We start from the raw sequence: 16,609 nt of genomic DNA on the forward strand, positions 1-16,609 counted from the left end.
GTTGTTTTTTTTTTTTTTTCTTGACAACCATGCAAACCTAGATTGGGATCTGAAAATCATAATGGGTTCTTTCTGGTTCATGCTTTATTACTAGTAATGCAAATTCTGCAACTGAAGCTTCATTAGCAATCCTGTTGATGATCCGCTACTCCAGTGGTGGGTAATATGCAGCCTGTCAGGGTAATCTGCTGGCGGGCCGCAAGACACTTTGTTTACATTGACCGTCCACAGGCACAGCTGTCCGCAGCTCCCAGTGGCTGGGAACGGTGAACTGTGGCCACTGGGAGCTGCGGGCGGCCATGCCTGCAGACAGTCGATGTAAACAAACTGTCTCTCAGCCCACCAGTGGAATACCCTGATGAGCCGGAGGTTGCCCACCACTGCACTAGTCAGAAGTCAGTCCCGCTCACTCAGTAATAGTATTGGTCTGCACTGCTAACAAATAAAATGCTTCTTTTCCCTGTCAGAAAAGTAGTGTCAGATAACAGTGGAAAGAAATGGCAACCAGAAATAGTGTAGTGAAGTGGGTTGACAGGGGAAGACACTTGATTATGTGGTTTTTTTTGTTTTTGTTTGTTTGTTTCAATCATAGTTAAATGGCTATTGTGATATAGTGAACTTATGAACTCTTATTTTCAACCTTCAAAATCCATAAAGGTAGGAGGCTTGGACTTGAAAATGCATCAGAGGCTGACAGGTTATTATGGAATCCCTCAGTCATTCTTTTTTTTTTTTTTTAATAAGCGTGGACTTTCCTGCCCTGGTTGTAAAAGCTAGTGGTCTGGCTGCTGGCAAAGGAGTAATTGTGGCTACTAACAAAGAGGGAGCCTGCAAAGCTGTGCATGAAATCATGCAGGTGAGTTGCAATGTTCTGTAAATACCCATTTTGCCTGAGAATTTTATGTTTATTAGTAACGACAGCAAAACATCAAAGGCATTTTTGTGTGATTTACATGGAACATACATTAGCCTAACAGAACTTATAGATTCATAGAAATGTGGGGCTGGAAACGACTTCGAAAAGTCGGCAAGTCCAGCCCCCTATGCCAAGGCAGGACCAAGTAAAACTAGACCATCCCTGATAGGTGTTTGTCCAACCTGTTCTTAGAAGCCTCCAGTGATGGGGATTCCACAACCTCTCTTGGAAGCCTGTTCCAGTGCTTAACTGTCCTTAAACTTAGAAAGATTTTACTAATATCTAACCTAAATCTCATTCTACCTTCAGTGGACGTAGAGAACAGTTGATCACAGTCCTCTTCATAACAGCTCTTAACAATTTTAAAACTGTTATCAGGTCCCTCCTCAGTCCTCTTTTCTCAAGACTAAACATGCCCAGTTTTTTAATCTTTCTGAATAGATCAGCTTTTCTAAACCTTTTATCATTTTTGTTGCTCTTCGGATTCTCTCCAACTTGTCCACATCTTTCCTACAGTTTGGCATCGTGAACTGGACACAGTACTCTAGCTGAGGCCTCACCAGTGCCACGTAGTGAGGGACAATTACCTCCCGTGTCTTAAATTCAACACTGCTGTTAATACACCCCAGAATATTTGCCTTTTTTGCTACTGCATCACATTGTTGACTCATATTCAGTGTGATCCACTATAATCCCCAGATCCTTTTCAGCAGTACTACCACCTAGCCAGTTCCTCATTCTGTACTTTTGATAACTTATTTTGTGCCTTACCCTTCCTGATTTTGTCCATACATGCTTGTGCTGTTCTTTTTTACTCCTCGTTGGTAATTCATCCATGTTTCTAATTTTTGTAGGAGTCCTTTTGATTTTTCAGGACATTAAAGAGCTCCTGATGGAGCCATATTGTCCTCTTACTATCGGGATAGTTTGCAGTTGTCTTTAATGTTGTCTCCATGAGAAACTACCAGTTCTCCTGAACTCCTTTTCCCCCTAGATTTTCTTGCCATAGGACCTTATCCACCAGTTGTCTGAGATTATCCCTTCTCACGCTGCACTCACACTATTTGGGTGTGTATGAATGAATACAATATTTTATTCCTTCAGGAAGCATTCTCTTTCCAGGCCCAATCTCTATGGGCATAAATAAGATCCCATTTTCATACTTGCTTCCTTTTGGATTTGCTTTTTCTCCATCCTTTTTGTGTCCCTGCTATTACAGAACTGTCAGGACTCTAACAGTACTCCTATGATTAAACTGGCTAAGGCAAACTAAAGAAAAAGGTCCTTGAAACTGAACATGCAGCTTCAGCTATAGGTTTGAGCCTTGAGCATATGCTTAGCTGTACATGTGTGCTTTAATCCCAATGGAATACCTGTAAAGCTAAGCGCATAGACTCATAGAAGTGTAGGACTGGAAGGGACCTCGAGAGGTCATCTAGTCCAGTCCCGTGCACTCAAGGCAGTCTAGTAATAGTCCTTAAACCATTCCTGACAGGCGTTTGTCTAACCTGTTCTTAAAAAAACCTCCAATGACAGAGATTCCACAACCTCCCTAGGCAATTTGTTCCACTGTTTAACTATCTGACAGTTAGGAAGTTCTTCCTAATGTCCAACTTAAACCTCCCTTGCTGCAATTGGGGGGGGGGGGGGAGGCGATAGCTCAGTGGTTTGAGCGTTGGCCTGCTAAACCCAGGTTTGTGAGTTCAGTCCTTGAGGGGGCCACTTAGGGATCTGGGGCAAAATCAGGACTTGGTCCTGCTAGTGAAGACAGGGGGCTGGACTCAATGACCTATCAAGGTCCCTTCCAGTTCTAGGAGATAAGATATCTCCATTTATTTATTTATAATTTAAGCCCATTGCTGCTTATCCTATCCTCAGAGGTTAATGAGATCAATTTTTCACCTTCCTCCTTGCAACAACCTTTTATGTACTTGAAAACTATTCTCTTGTCCGTCGTCATCGTCGTCTCCCCTCCCTCCCCCCCCCCCCCCCTGCTCTTCTGCCAACTAAACAAACCCCACCTTTTTTTTTTTTTTCAATTTTTCCTCATAGGTCATGTTTTCTAGACCTTTAGTCATTTTTGTTGCTCTCCTCTGGACTGTCTCTAATTTGTCCACATCTTTCCTGATGTGTGGCACCCAGAATTGGACACAATATTCCAGCTGAGGCCTAATCAGCACAGAGTAGAGGGGAAGAATTACTTCTAGTGTCTTGCTTACAACACTTCTGCTAATGCATCCCAGAATGATGTTTACTTTTTTTGCAACAGAGTTACACTGTTGACTCATTTGGCTTGTGATCCACTATAACCCTCCCATCCCTTTCCGCAGTACTCCTTCCTAGGCGGTCATTTCCCATTTTGAATTTGTGCAGTTGACTGTGCCTTCCTAAGTGGAGTACTTTGCATTTGTCCTATTGAATTTCATGCTGTTTTCTTCAGACCATTTCTCCAGTTTGTCCAGATCATTTTGAATTTTAATCCTGTTCTCCAAAGTATTTGCAACCCTCCCAGCTTGGTATCGTCCACAAACTTTATAAGTGTACTCTCTCTATGCCACTATCTTAATCATTGATGAAGATACTGTACAGAACCGGACCCAGGACTGATCCCTGAGGGACCCCACTTGATATTCCCTTCCAGCTTGACTGTGAACAACTGATAATTATTCTCTGGGGACGGTTTTCCAACTAATTATACATATAACCTAGATGGAGCTATTATAAGGTGAATTTCCTTAGTTTGTTTATGAGAAGGTCATGCAAGACAGTATCAAAAGCCTGACTAAATTCAAGATATACCACATCTACTGCTTCCCCCTATCCAGGCTTGTTACCCTGTCAAAGAAAGCTATTAGGTTGGTTTGACATGATTTGTTCTTGACAAATCCATGTTGGCTGTTACTTATCACCTTATTATCTTCTAGGTGTTTGCAAATTGATTTCTTGATTATTTGCTCCGTTATCTTTCCGGGTACTGAAGTTAAACTGACTGGACTGTAATTCCCCTTTGTTGTCCTTATTCCCCGTTTTACGGATTGGCTCTATATTTCCCCTCTTCCAGTCCTCTGGCATTTTTCCCATCTTCCATGAGTTTTCGAAGATAATTGCTAAATTTTTTTCACACCCCTGAGCAACATAAGTTATACCGACAAAAGTGATTGTGTAGATATGGCCTCAGAGAGCCACAAAGTTGCCTTGGCAGTGCACTGCATTAATATGTGGTCAGCATGCAAACATTTCCGTGTAGCGATGTTCTCGCATTCCTCTGTAAGTGTTCTGAACAAAGTGGATTTTCTGCTCTTCAAGGCTGAGAATCATTGTTCCAGTCTGAAATAATATTGGTTCAAAATTTAAAACAAAAAAGGTATGAGGAATTGCCAGTCAATAACCCAAGTGGTATCAATGTTGAGTTTATAAACTTTCAAGAGCATGTCTGTATTATGAAAAGTGAGGGGGGGGGAAGCATTCAACATTGCCAACATGTCTGATATGGAGGATGGAAACAGAACAGATGGGTTCCAGATGTATTTTTCCTTGCTGGTTTGGGAGGATTACAAAGGTTTGAATGTTGTTTGAAATGACTGAAATGGAGACAAAAGAAATAAAGATGATTTTTAATGCAGGATAAGACTTTTGGAGCAGCTGGGGAAACTGTTGTTGTTGAAGAACTTCTTGTAGGAGAAGAGGTTTCTGTAAGTATGCTTCTCGTCCTCTTAAGAGTTTGGGTTACAGCTTACTGAAGGAACATTTAGGGACCTACTATACCAGGTTACTTAGAAGATACTGTACAAGTAACCAGTATCAGGGCTGAATTTTTGTTAATACTAAGGCCCCTTTACACCATCCTGGCAGTCTAGAGAAGCTTGAAATGGACATATATTTCAGTTCCACCCACTTTAAGGCCCCTTAACACTGGCAGACTGGTGTAAACAGGCTGTAGTATACATGAACATTCAGGCCCAGTTTCTAAAAAGATGGCATGGTAACTTTGCATTAATGCTGCAACATAGGAAGTCCAAGTATGGTCTTGGGTGTCTCACTCAGGGCTAAAATAGGCTTATATTAGATGAGGCACACTTGAGCTTTGGAGGGTGATATGATATATATGAAAAATAGCCATCACTGCTTTATTGACCAGTCATAGTGGAGGCCACATCAGTATCCTGCCCTGCCTAAAGAAAACAGAACTGCAGATATTAGATGGTCGTCTTCTGTATAGTGACCTGGTCTTGAACTAAGGGGAACTTAGACTGGTGGTTCTCTCAAGTTAAGTATGTACAAGGTGATACTCTTAATTAGCCAAAAAAGGACATCAGAGGATTTCAGTACAAGAACATGAAAACTTACTTGAAAGTTCTTTGAGGACTTCAGTAACTCAGCCAGAGGTTAGGGGTCTATTACATGAGTGGGTGGATGAGGTTCTGTGGCCTAAAAAGTGCAGAAGGTCAGACTAGATGATCATGATGGTCCCTTCTGACCTTAGAGTCTATGAGTCTATGAAAAAGCAAAAATTGTATTTTACTTGGTTGTCAAAAATAATCCGTCATGGGTGAGTACAATTTTGTAGGGTCTGAGATACGTATGTTGTTTGGCTCTTTTTGCTTATTGTTATAAGGGTACCCTGCCTGCCTCTGAATGGAATTATAAACGGTTCTTGTAAGCAGTCCTGAACGAGCAATATTTGCAGTTGCCCAAACAGTGATTGACAGCACTTAATTCCCAAAAGAGACTGGCAGGGGGAGCTCTTTGAAGACACTAGGAAGCATGGAAGCATATGGTAGCTATGTAATTTTCAAAGTCAGTTTGTTTTTTGTGATCACGGAAGAAGGAAAAAGAATTAGGTAATGCTTCCCTTCCTCGGGAGTAATCTCTGCAATGGAAATTCCAGTTGCTCTTCGTATCTGTGTGCCTCCTCAGTGTCATTCTGCTGTTCCTACAGAATAACTTGTATATAAGGGTTCTACAGCACAAGTTGATATTTCTTGGGGAACAGGGGGTGAGAAGTGCTTAGAATGCTAATGTGTGTTTTATATTACTAGAGGGGTGGAGTTAATTGCTTGTACGATAAGGTTTTATAAGCCTGAAAACTGGGTTTATATTCACCATTTCCAGTGGTGCTAGTTTTAGTCATATACATTTGGGTATGTAACTATTCATGTTTCCTTACAGTGCTTGTGCTTCACTGATGGTGTCACTGTTGCTCCCATGCCACCAGCCCAGGATCACAAACGGTTAATGGATGGAGACCAGGGCCCAAACACTGGAGGGATGGGAGCTTACTGCCCAGCACCACAGGTGTAATATGATATTGGAAAGCTGTTTTGGTGGAGTTTAATATTAAAAGTGTGTGTGTGTGTGTGTGTGTGTGTGTGTGTGTGTGTGTGTTATTTGTTCTATCCTGGGAAACAGGATTGGAGAGAGAGGGCTTCTAGCCTAGGGAGATGACAGTCTGACACAAGGGATTGTGTTTCACCAGGCTTGATTGTCTTGCACTAAAGAATGGTGCATCCTTACTGAATTACGTTTTGATGGTGAAGGTGGAAGTCTGCATTTTCTGCCATATTGCATTTTGTGCTGGTATTTAGTGTTACTAAATCCCGGTCACCTGTACCAAACGGTTAAAGATCAATTTTTCTCTTATTTAAGTTAGAATGATTGACCTTTGTCATATGTCTCTTATGATTTGGTCTCTCTGTTTGACGGGTAACTGTTATTTGCAAAGGGATTTACTTTATTTTCTTTTGATTGATATTCTGGTCAACTGACTTTCTTCCATTGTAAAAGTAAACTTTGTATCACAACATAGCTATGTTGATTTTATTTGACAGTGATTCAGTCAGTAATGTCCTGTGCGCATTCCAGCCTTAACTTGTCTTGACCTCCCCTTCCTGCAAACATTTACACACATACTTAACGTTATGCGGATGAGGAGTTCCATTATGTCAATGGGACTACTTGCATGTGTAGAGTTAAACATGTGTGTAAATGTTGTGGGTTCGGAGTCATAGTGTCAGTACTGCTGTATGCTCTTTCTAGATAGATAATAAGATATTCGCTTTGTCTGTTGAAATTCAGGTGTGAAAGATACCTGGAATACTGCTGCATGGCTCTTAAAAGCAATGCAAAAAAAAAAAAAAAAAAAACGAATGGATAATAAAAAAAAAAAAAAAAAAAAAAAAAAAGCACTTGTATGACACTAGGAAAAAATACATTAATTTCTAATAATATTTTATTAGATTTCCAAAGATTTGCTGCTGAAAATCAGAGATACTATTCTTCAGAAAACGGTTGATGGAATGAAAGAAGAGGGTGTCCCTTACATTGGTAGGTGGAAGCTTTTGTTTTTGTTAGATGTTTATGTCTTCAAACACCAAACGTAACATACTCCCTCCTCCCATCTCCTGCTAAGGGCCCAGTCCAACTCCCACTAAAGTTAATGGCAATACTTGGACTTCTTTGGGAGCTGGATTTGGTTCCAAAGGCTTGATCCAAAGCCCACTGAAGTCAGTGGCTTCTTTCTGTTGAGTCCGATGGATCAGCCCCCAAATGAGCAAGAATGGTAAGGGCAACATTTTCAGATGTAGTCTGCAAAATTGTGTCCACAATTTTTTGTGCATGTAATGTTAACAGGGTAATCACGCATGAGTGCAGGTAATGGAATTTATGTCTCTTTGCACATACCAGGTAACTGCATGCCTTCATTCTATTATTTGCACCCACAAGTTATTGGACTAAAAGAACAGCAGAAGCAAATAATTGTGGACAAAATTCTGCTGGATATTTTGGAGAATTTTTGCCCCAAATGTTTGTTTGAAATTTAAGGTTTAGAGTGAACATGGTCTGGCAGCCCCCTAATAATAGCATTGCAAATGCAACATTCATTATAAACAGTTTTTTAAAAACAAATGTCCTGTACAGTCACTTAGACTAGTTTTAATCTGGTTTGTCATTTTAGGTGTGCTATATGCTGGATTAATGCTTACCAGTGATGGGCCTAAGGTTCTTGAGTTTAACTGCAGGTTTGGTGACCCAGAGTGTCAGGTGAGTGACTGAAAATAGTTTGGTATGGAAAATATATCACACTTTTATCCATACTTCTTTATTTGCACTGATTATAAATAGGGAAAACTTAGCCAATGATCTAATGCATAATTACCTAATTGTTTTAAGATTTAAAAAGAAATTTTAGATTTTAAGTTTTATATAGCAATTTCCTTCAAAACAGTTATAGATTAGTATTTTTCCACATTATTAATTACTATGTGTTTATGTGCCAAAAATGTTTTCAGTGCTGAACAAACTACAAAGTTGAGTCCCAGACCTACGCAGCTTATGATCTAGAGAATGGCATACCTTAATGCTTGCTTTCTTTATTTTCAGTTCTAGGCGTCATATATCTTCATTGCATAAGACTCGAGTCTTTAGAAGGGATTTGAATTTACATTACAGTGTTCAAATTTTGAAGAAAGACTGTCCGGTTAAATGTTATGTAGGACCAGATAGTGAACCCTTTAATCACATTGGTGAGAAGATACATATGTATTCCCTTTTGGTGACCAGACACTCATATAAGTAAAGCCAATGTAAGGATTTGCAAATATTATTTTTAGTAATTTAGAGTTCACCATTAATGCAGATTGTTCAATTACATTTCACTCCATATGGATGACATAAATAGACCAGCCACTTTTACTCTTGTTCATATTCAGTCTCTAGTTAGTCTCATTTTCTGGTTCTTATGTACAATGATTTGAGTAGCAAACACATCAGGGGAGTGTTTACTTTGTTAAAAAATACTTATTTGGAATTTCTCTGATCAGCTTTAAGTTCTTCTTCGAGTGCTTGCTCATGTCCATTCAACTTAGGTGTGTGTGCTCGCCACATGCACTGGTGCCAGAAGTTTTTCCCTCAGCAGTATCCGTAGGGGACTGGCTCTGGCGCCCCCTGGAGTGGCGCACACATGCCGCGGTATATAGGGCACCGCCGGTTCCCCCCACCCTCAGTTCTTTCTTGCCGCCAGTGCCGTTGCTGGAACTGTTGCTGCTTCAGCTAGCGCTATTGCTGCTCGTTCATACAAACTAGTTATCTCTTGTATTATAGTGTACATAGTTTTCTGTTAGTGTTAATAAATCCCTTAGCCATAGTTAGACACTTCATAGGTCCCAAATGGAACTTTGCCTCAGGATGGGGCTTGCCCCAGTCCCCAGGCTTTAAGCCCTGTGATCACTGCAAGAGGCCCATGCCCGTTAGTGGCCCACACAGCAGTTGTCTGTGTTGCTTGGGTGATGGACACGTTAGTGAGAAGTGCAAAATTTGCAAGTCCTTCAAGCCACGGACTAAGAAGGAGCATGATATTCGTCACCCCGGCACCGGAGCAGAGCTCCGACTCAGCACCGAGTACCATGACCTTGGTACGCAGCGCCCCACCGGGACCGTCCACGGGCCAGCACCGGTCCCCATCCGTGGCTCCAACCAAGAAGTCAGTGCGAGGCCGGTCTCCAACCTCCCGCAAGGGAAAGGATAAGACTGGGTGTGAGCAGGGTCCCATGCCGGGCAACTCTTCACCCACGTCGGGATCTCAGGCCCAAGCTCCAGTGGAGCGATGTAGCCCAACCCGCTCCCCGCCAGCTACCCCAGATAGTGACAGAGGCCTCCATCAGCTCCAGGTGCCGTCTACGCCAGAGGCCCTGCAGGCGGCGCAGGAGATCATGTCCCTCCTGGTGCCGCCCACACCAGCTCCTGCAGTTCCCCGGTCATGGGGTAAACTCGCGTTCGGACAGCTTCCGTCCCCACCTCAGCGGTACCATTCCCCTTCGCGGGGAATGGCCCACCAGTGCTCGCCCTCCCGTAGCCGCCTCGCATCTGACCGTGAAAGGCAGATGCAGCGCAGCCCCATTCAGTCCCCAGACCTAGGGCACAGGCAGAGTGGATCAAGGCACAGCTCGTCGGCCACTGGGTGCAGACCTTTGGAGGCATGCACCCCCCGGCAGGAGTATCGGTCCCAGCACGCAGTATCTCCGAGACCGTGGTACCGCTCCAGGGACCCATCGAGGGATCAATGTCACCATTCCTCGAAGCGTCGCCGATCCCTAGGAGGGAATCACCATGTGTGGGCGCTTCCCAACACCAGGCCCATTCCGACTTCCGGTCCCGCTCCTCATCCCATTACCGCTCGTCAAGTGCGAGACCTAGATCGCTGGCTTCAAGCCGTCGCGAATCCGTCAAGCGCCACCGGTCCCTGAGATCCCGCTCCAGATCGGACTCCAGGCAGAGTGACTGGCACCGGTCTCCAGGCGAAGTGACCGGCACCCAACTGAGGGTGGGGGGGGAACCGTCAACTCCCTATATACTGCGGCATACGGGCGCCACTCCAGGGGGTGCCGGATCCGGTCCCCTACTAATACTGCTGAGAGGAAAACTTTCGGCACTGATGCACGTGGCAGGCACGCACATCTAAGTTGAATGGACATGAGCAACATATCTCAAAGAACACCAGTTACAGAAAAGGTAACTATCTTTTTTTTATTAAATCTGTGTTCTTAAAAAGTCTAAATTTGGGACTTACTTCAACCTTAGTGTCTTTTTAACTTGTCTACATTTTTGTAGGTAATCCTTCCATTATTGAAGAGTGATTTGTATGAAGTTATACAAGCGACGATCAATAGAAAGCTGTCTAGCTCCATGCCTGTTTGGTCTGAAGACAGTGCAGCCATGACTGTGGTCATGGCTAGTGAAGGTTATCCAGGAAACTATGCCAAGGGTTTGGAAATAACAGGTAAAGACATCAGGAGTAACTATGCAAGAAGTTTTCCCCCGTATGCCTTGCACAAATTAATCTATGTAATATCGGGGTTTGGAAACGACACAATTTATGACTCTGCGTCAGCAAGAGACAACTGAATTTTAACACACACACACACACACACACACACAGATTTTTAGCTTTCATTAGTCAAATAGAATGTCTTTCCTTTCATATAAAGTTCAGACTGGGAAGGAAAACTGTTACTTTTCTCTCATACTATAAGCATTGTGGTGACAATCGCAGCATTTCCCACTCATTACATCCTCTTTTTCTGGTCCTCCTATGTTTTTTAAATATGGAATGTTGTTGAGGTGCTGTGAAACCTGAGGATAGTATTAAATTCATCACTGCCCGTTGTTGTTTTGGTGCTGTGTGACAGGGCGTACCTACCCTGCACCAGCCCCAGCATATAAAAGGTAGCAGCCCAGCTCAGTCTAAGCAGGCTGCTGGAGGGGAAGGACTCAGGCTGTGAGCTCTTTCCAGGGAGTTACTACAGGCCCTGACTGTGGGGCCGGGGCTCGCAGAGTGCCAGACAGACTCCAGGCTGCCCAACAAGCCTCGAAAAGGGGCCGCACTGGTGGGAGCCTGGCCATTTGAGGACCCCAGAGGACCTGGGGAGCTTCAACGAGGGGGAAAGGGTAAGAAGCAGCCCAGGGAACATAAACTTTTTGATGCTGAGCGAACTGGGGAACCAGTCAGTGTTTCGGGAGGATCCCTGCTGACTCAGTGGTGAGCACTCCCACCACCGACACAGCCCGGGGCTGGCACTCAGAGGATCAGGGAGGGCCCGAGTCCCATTACCCAAAGTGCCACACACCCCTGAGTGGCACCCCACTGCCCCAACGGGCCAACAGGCAATGCAATCTCAATGAGGTGGGCTACTATGCTGACTCTGGCCATTATGCCACACAGCTCCTTGTAGAAGGGCCATTTGCTGCTTCTGGCCATTGGACCACATTGCCCCGAGTGGAAGGGCCCTCTACTGACTCTGGCCATTAGACCATGCTGCCCTGACGAGAAGGGCCACCCTATTGACGCCAGCCACTAGACACCAAACTATCATGTCCATAGTAAAGGTCATTAGTATAAGAACTAACTGGCTGCGGTACAGCCTTTTCTGTTCTTTTGGACCACACGGGACCTGACACCCCGTGGCAGGGTGTACCTACCCAGTGACATGCTGATCTATTTTGGTCACTCAAGGTCATAACTAAGAGTAGAGTAATGCAAAATACAACTAAAAATTAAATCTGTAAGCAGATGTCTCAGCTAAATGCCTCCTTCCACGTCCCAAGGCATTTAGCGAACACATTTGTCTGTCCACAGAATTTAGCTTCTTTGTATGTATTTAGTTACCAGAGTGGTTATGTGGGCCTGCACAATCAATCTTGATTCTTGATTGGGGTTCCTAGGGACTACTGGAATACAAATAATTAATAATAGGTGATCGATCAAAGTATTTTAAATGACTGATTATATTTATATTGTAAAATATTACAGGATTTTCTAAGGCTAAAGAACTAGGGCTGGAGGTGTTCCATGCAGGCACAGCAGTAAAGGACGGCAAAGTAGTGACTAATGGTGGAAGAGTCCTTACGGTTACGGCTATCAAGAAGGATCTGATGGCAGCACTGGAAGAAGCCAACAAAGGAGTAGCAGCCATACACTTCAAGGGTGCCATTTACAGAAAGGACATTGGTTATCGGGCTATAGCTTTCCTCAGCAATTCCAGGTATATATCTGAAGGCACTGCCTGAAATTGATTGTTATTAGTGCTACCTGAAGTGATCAGAAGAGATCGGTAACTCAAGAGATCACTTAACTTGGTGTCTCCAGCTAGCTTCTGATGTACCCAGATGCAGGTAGCAATTTATGGTTGGCATTTCTGTAGTAATCTCAGCAAGAGAAGCCAGCAACTGACTGGGTTTGGAAACTGAATTACTCTCTCAACGTAGAGCTGATTCTTCCAGGTCTGGGGTAAACAACACTGACAAGCAAGTTTAGGGTAACTTGCACTGCTGCTGCCTGTACTATGTCTATTCTGTGTATGAGGGACTTCAGTTTCCAAGGCTCTTACAACAGTAACTTTCTCCTGCACTAAATTCATATTTCCCATTAGTCTAACATTAGAGTCATCTCATCTGTTTATGGGAGAAATGTTAGTGGATTGTTTCATTGGATTCATTCTTAGTGTTATTAAAATGTGTGTAAAAGGAGCAAGAAGCTTTGGAACTCCTGCTTTATTGGGTTTTGACTGACAACCAGCTTATAATTTGTCACTTATTTTGAAATAGTTCTGTGAGACACGGGTTTATTAATCCTGGGAAGGTGGGTTTTTTGTTTTTGTTTTGAGCAGTGTCTCTTGCTATTCTTGACTGCTGCCTTTTGATGTAGTCAGGAACCTCTTGCAAACTTTTTAACTCATGTTACCAGATATGGAGCATTTTTTCTCAATCTGCCTCTTCCCCAGTTCATTAACAGCCATAATAACTTTTGGTAATAGACCATTATGCAAAGTATAAGAGGCTGTGTTAGTAGGAGTCTCTATTTTGCTACTAGAGTACTGTTTGATTAGTATATTGTAAAGCCATCTATGTATAAACAATAAATAAACTAAATGTGAAACGGTGCTTGTATTTAGTCTTATTTCTCCTGAGAGTACAGTACACCATTTGATAATTTGTTTAATTATGTGAAAGCGTATGATTGGTGTAAATGCTGTAGTAAAAATTATAATTGAATATTTGTATTACACGAGAAAAGAGTGTACTTGAACAGACACTAGGAGCCTGACCCTGTAAAGCACTGAACTTGGGGGGCATGGAGAGAGAGGGAGTATGGCTGGCTGGAATTCCTCTACGCTCTTATGATCTCCTGCGCTTGTGTCAGCCCTTTGGGAGCTAGTGTAAGTCTGAGTGGCCCGGAGACTGCTCTAATGTGTATTGGAGGCCAGACTGATGCCAGACAGCCCCAAGTACTGGGAGAACAAATAGGTGATGCAAAATAACCTTTGCCCCACCTTGGGTCCTGTGTTGAGCACAGGTCACAAGGACCAAAGATTGGGCCCATAAAGTGCAGCAGTAGTCTCTAGGAACTTCTTCTGCAAGGTGCTGGGAGGCCTCTGCTCCTGAGGGGGCAGCTCAGGGGAGGCGCACAGCACCTGGCAGGGTCAATCCTCAGGCAGTAATGTTTCACTCTATAATGCAGGGGTGGGCAACCTGCGGCCCACCACTGCTATAATGCAACCAGAGCATTTTCTGAAAATAAAATACTCTTTTTAAGAAAAACAAAACCCAGCATATATTTAGGAGCTGAAAATGTTTAACGTTTCTCCTTTTGTATGTTTTGAACAGAAATGTGTGTGTATGCAACTTTTTGTAGGGAATTTTTCTTAATAAGACACATTGGGAAGAGGGCAGTCATTCTGACAGATCTCTGTTCCTCAACCAGTATTGGGCTTCGCCTTGAGAATAAACCTAATACTGAATCAAAAAAATTAGAGAGCTAAAATATCTTAGGCCATCTCATCCATACCCATGACCGTGTAAGAATTCGAATTGCTCAATCTGAGTTAAATACATTTGCTACAACTGAGCATTGAAAGCAACTACGACCATCCCAAAAATAAAACGTCCTTCCTGTGAATATGGGGGAAATAACTTGTATCTCAGTTAATAACATAGATATTCCAATTCGTATACATATATTCATTAACTGAATTGGGGTACAAGTTATAACCAAATATTCATTGGGTGCCTTTTACATAGAGAGAGAGAGAGAGAGAGTGTGTGTGTGTGTGTGCGCGCGCACACACACACACACACACACACACGGCCCTGAAAAATATGCATTCTTTTAAAAAGATTTCTAGCACAAGATTGCTTAAATTAAAGTAATTATATAAAAAAAAAAAAAAAGGCACTGTGTTTTGTGCTCTACCACCTGAGTCATTAAGGAAGGACTAACCTTAAATTGAAGGATATGTTCTCATAGAGCAGTGCTGATGCATGTAATACCTTCATTATGGGATGCTATTTTGAGCTTCCTCCAAGCCACTGAGAATGCTTGCCTGATCCATCAAAGAACTTAAGCGGATGCTTAATTTTTAGCATGTGAGTAATCTAATTGAAGCCAATGGACCAGTGTCTGCAGAACCGAGCCCATTGTCCCTCCTTTGAATGTCATCTTTGTGCAAATTGTATCTTGGTGTGTAGCCAGTTGGCTTATGTTCTGGTCTCTGATGCAGTCCTTACGATGGCTAGGAGTGTTCATATATCACACAGCACAGTACTCTTATTTCCTATCTTCAGCCATGTGCATGAGCTTAGCCTCAAAACAGCAGTGCAGTGCCTCAATCTTTGAGTTACTGAGCTGGTCTGAAATACGTGGTATAGTAGGTGTTGTGTTACTGCTGCTGAATTCTTTCATGCTATTCTAATAATGCTTTCAGCGTACGCTACGTTAGCAAAGTACTGTGCAAACATGAAAGGGATGATGCTACTAGGAAAACTCCCATTGAGTTCACTAGGGCCAGGATCGAGTTCTATATAGTTAATTATCACAGTAATGTAGGAAAGTAAATACTATAAAAGGCAAACATATTTATGCCATTAGTAATTGGTTACTTTAAACTTTTTTTTTAACAATCTTTTAGAGGCCTGACTTACAAAAACAGTGGGGTAGACATCGCAGCTGGCAATACCTTGGTTCAGAAAATTAAACCCTTAGCAGCAGCCACCTCAAGGCCAGGTAAGCTAAGATTTGTACCATTATCCCTGGTTCACTCAGTTCTTGACAACCATACATGTCATTAGATCTTTAGAGTGACGCAAATGCTCATGTTTGTGTGTCCTGCCTTGAAAATTCAAGGTTGAGCAAACACCCAAGAGATATTCAAAATGCAGAAATCCCTAAAGATACAGAATCACTTGTCAAAATGACCCTGTAAAACGTATTACCTGAGAGATGTAGCACATTCTCAACTCCCCTTGAGTTCGACAGAATTGAGGGTGATCATGCAACACAGAGGTTTATTCCCTAAATTTAAGATACATGAGCAAAAGTCTCACCACCTGCTCATATTTTTAAGTAAATATATTATCAGTTTGAGTACAGTATCAGATATTCATTTTTCTTCAATACATGTTTTGAAAGCCTGTGACTTTTCACTGAAAGTGTAAAACTCCCCATACATCATACATGGAAATACCTCAGTTTTGCATACAAGACACCCATGTGCTCCTCAGATAACTCTGATCAGGTCAGACCCTCCTCATGCTGGTTTCAGAAACTTGCCTTGCCATAACAAGTCACTAATGGTGGTATAACAAAGTGTGGGTCTGCAATGAATACAGACATTTTGTTAATAGAGTTTATTTCAATTTTCAAATTAATTAAAGACTTTCAAATAGCTTTATATCTCTTTCACGTTTACCAAACCTGTGAATAATTTTCATTATTAATTCTGTTTTTTCCAGCTTTGCCCCTTTCATTGTTAGTTTTTTTTAATGTATGCTAATCTTAACAACTGGAAGCCAAACATACATGTATTTGACAGTAATAATGCACTGTAAGTAGAGACATAAAATGGGTGTTGCATCTCAGTGGGGGAAAAATGTCCCATTGGCAACTTTCTTCAGGGAGGACTGGGCTTCAGCCTATTACAGCCATTTCTTATCTACTTTTACAGAAAGCTTTTTTAAGTACAAAAAGGGACAAATAATCTACATTAACTATTGAATGTGCAATCACAAGGCTTATGTAATTATAAAAATATATCCTAAAAGGATAAGGAACTCCCTATGTTTCAAGGCTTAAGTCCAGTGAAGCAATTAAAGCACATGCTTAACTGGCCTATTGTGGAACTACTCCAGTATTTAAAGTTAAGC

General features: G+C 42.4%; 1 protein-coding gene across 1 annotated transcript in view; it reads left to right on the forward strand.

Annotated features, from left to right (window-relative positions):
• LOC113406440 (trifunctional purine biosynthetic protein adenosine-3-like) overlaps positions 1-16,609 on the forward strand; it is a 53,278-nt gene that overhangs the window by 9,320 nt on the left and 27,349 nt on the right. Inside the window, exons 5-12 of the mRNA XM_026651388.1 lie at positions 745-856; positions 4,540-4,608; positions 6,086-6,211; positions 7,153-7,240; positions 7,872-7,957; positions 10,523-10,691; positions 12,222-12,453; positions 15,376-15,470. Of these exons, the coding sequence (XP_026507173.1) occupies positions 745-856; positions 4,540-4,608; positions 6,086-6,211; positions 7,153-7,240; positions 7,872-7,957; positions 10,523-10,691; positions 12,222-12,453; positions 15,376-15,470 (977 nt within the window). The remainder of the gene's footprint in view (positions 1-744; positions 857-4,539; positions 4,609-6,085; positions 6,212-7,152; positions 7,241-7,871; positions 7,958-10,522; positions 10,692-12,221; positions 12,454-15,375; positions 15,471-16,609) is intronic.

This window comes from Terrapene carolina, unplaced genomic scaffold, assembly GCF_002925995.2.
Source record: "Terrapene carolina triunguis isolate 2854851 unplaced genomic scaffold, T_m_triunguis-2.0 Scaffold30, whole genome shotgun sequence".
Taxonomy (NCBI): Eukaryota; Metazoa; Chordata; order Testudines; family Emydidae; genus Terrapene; species Terrapene triunguis.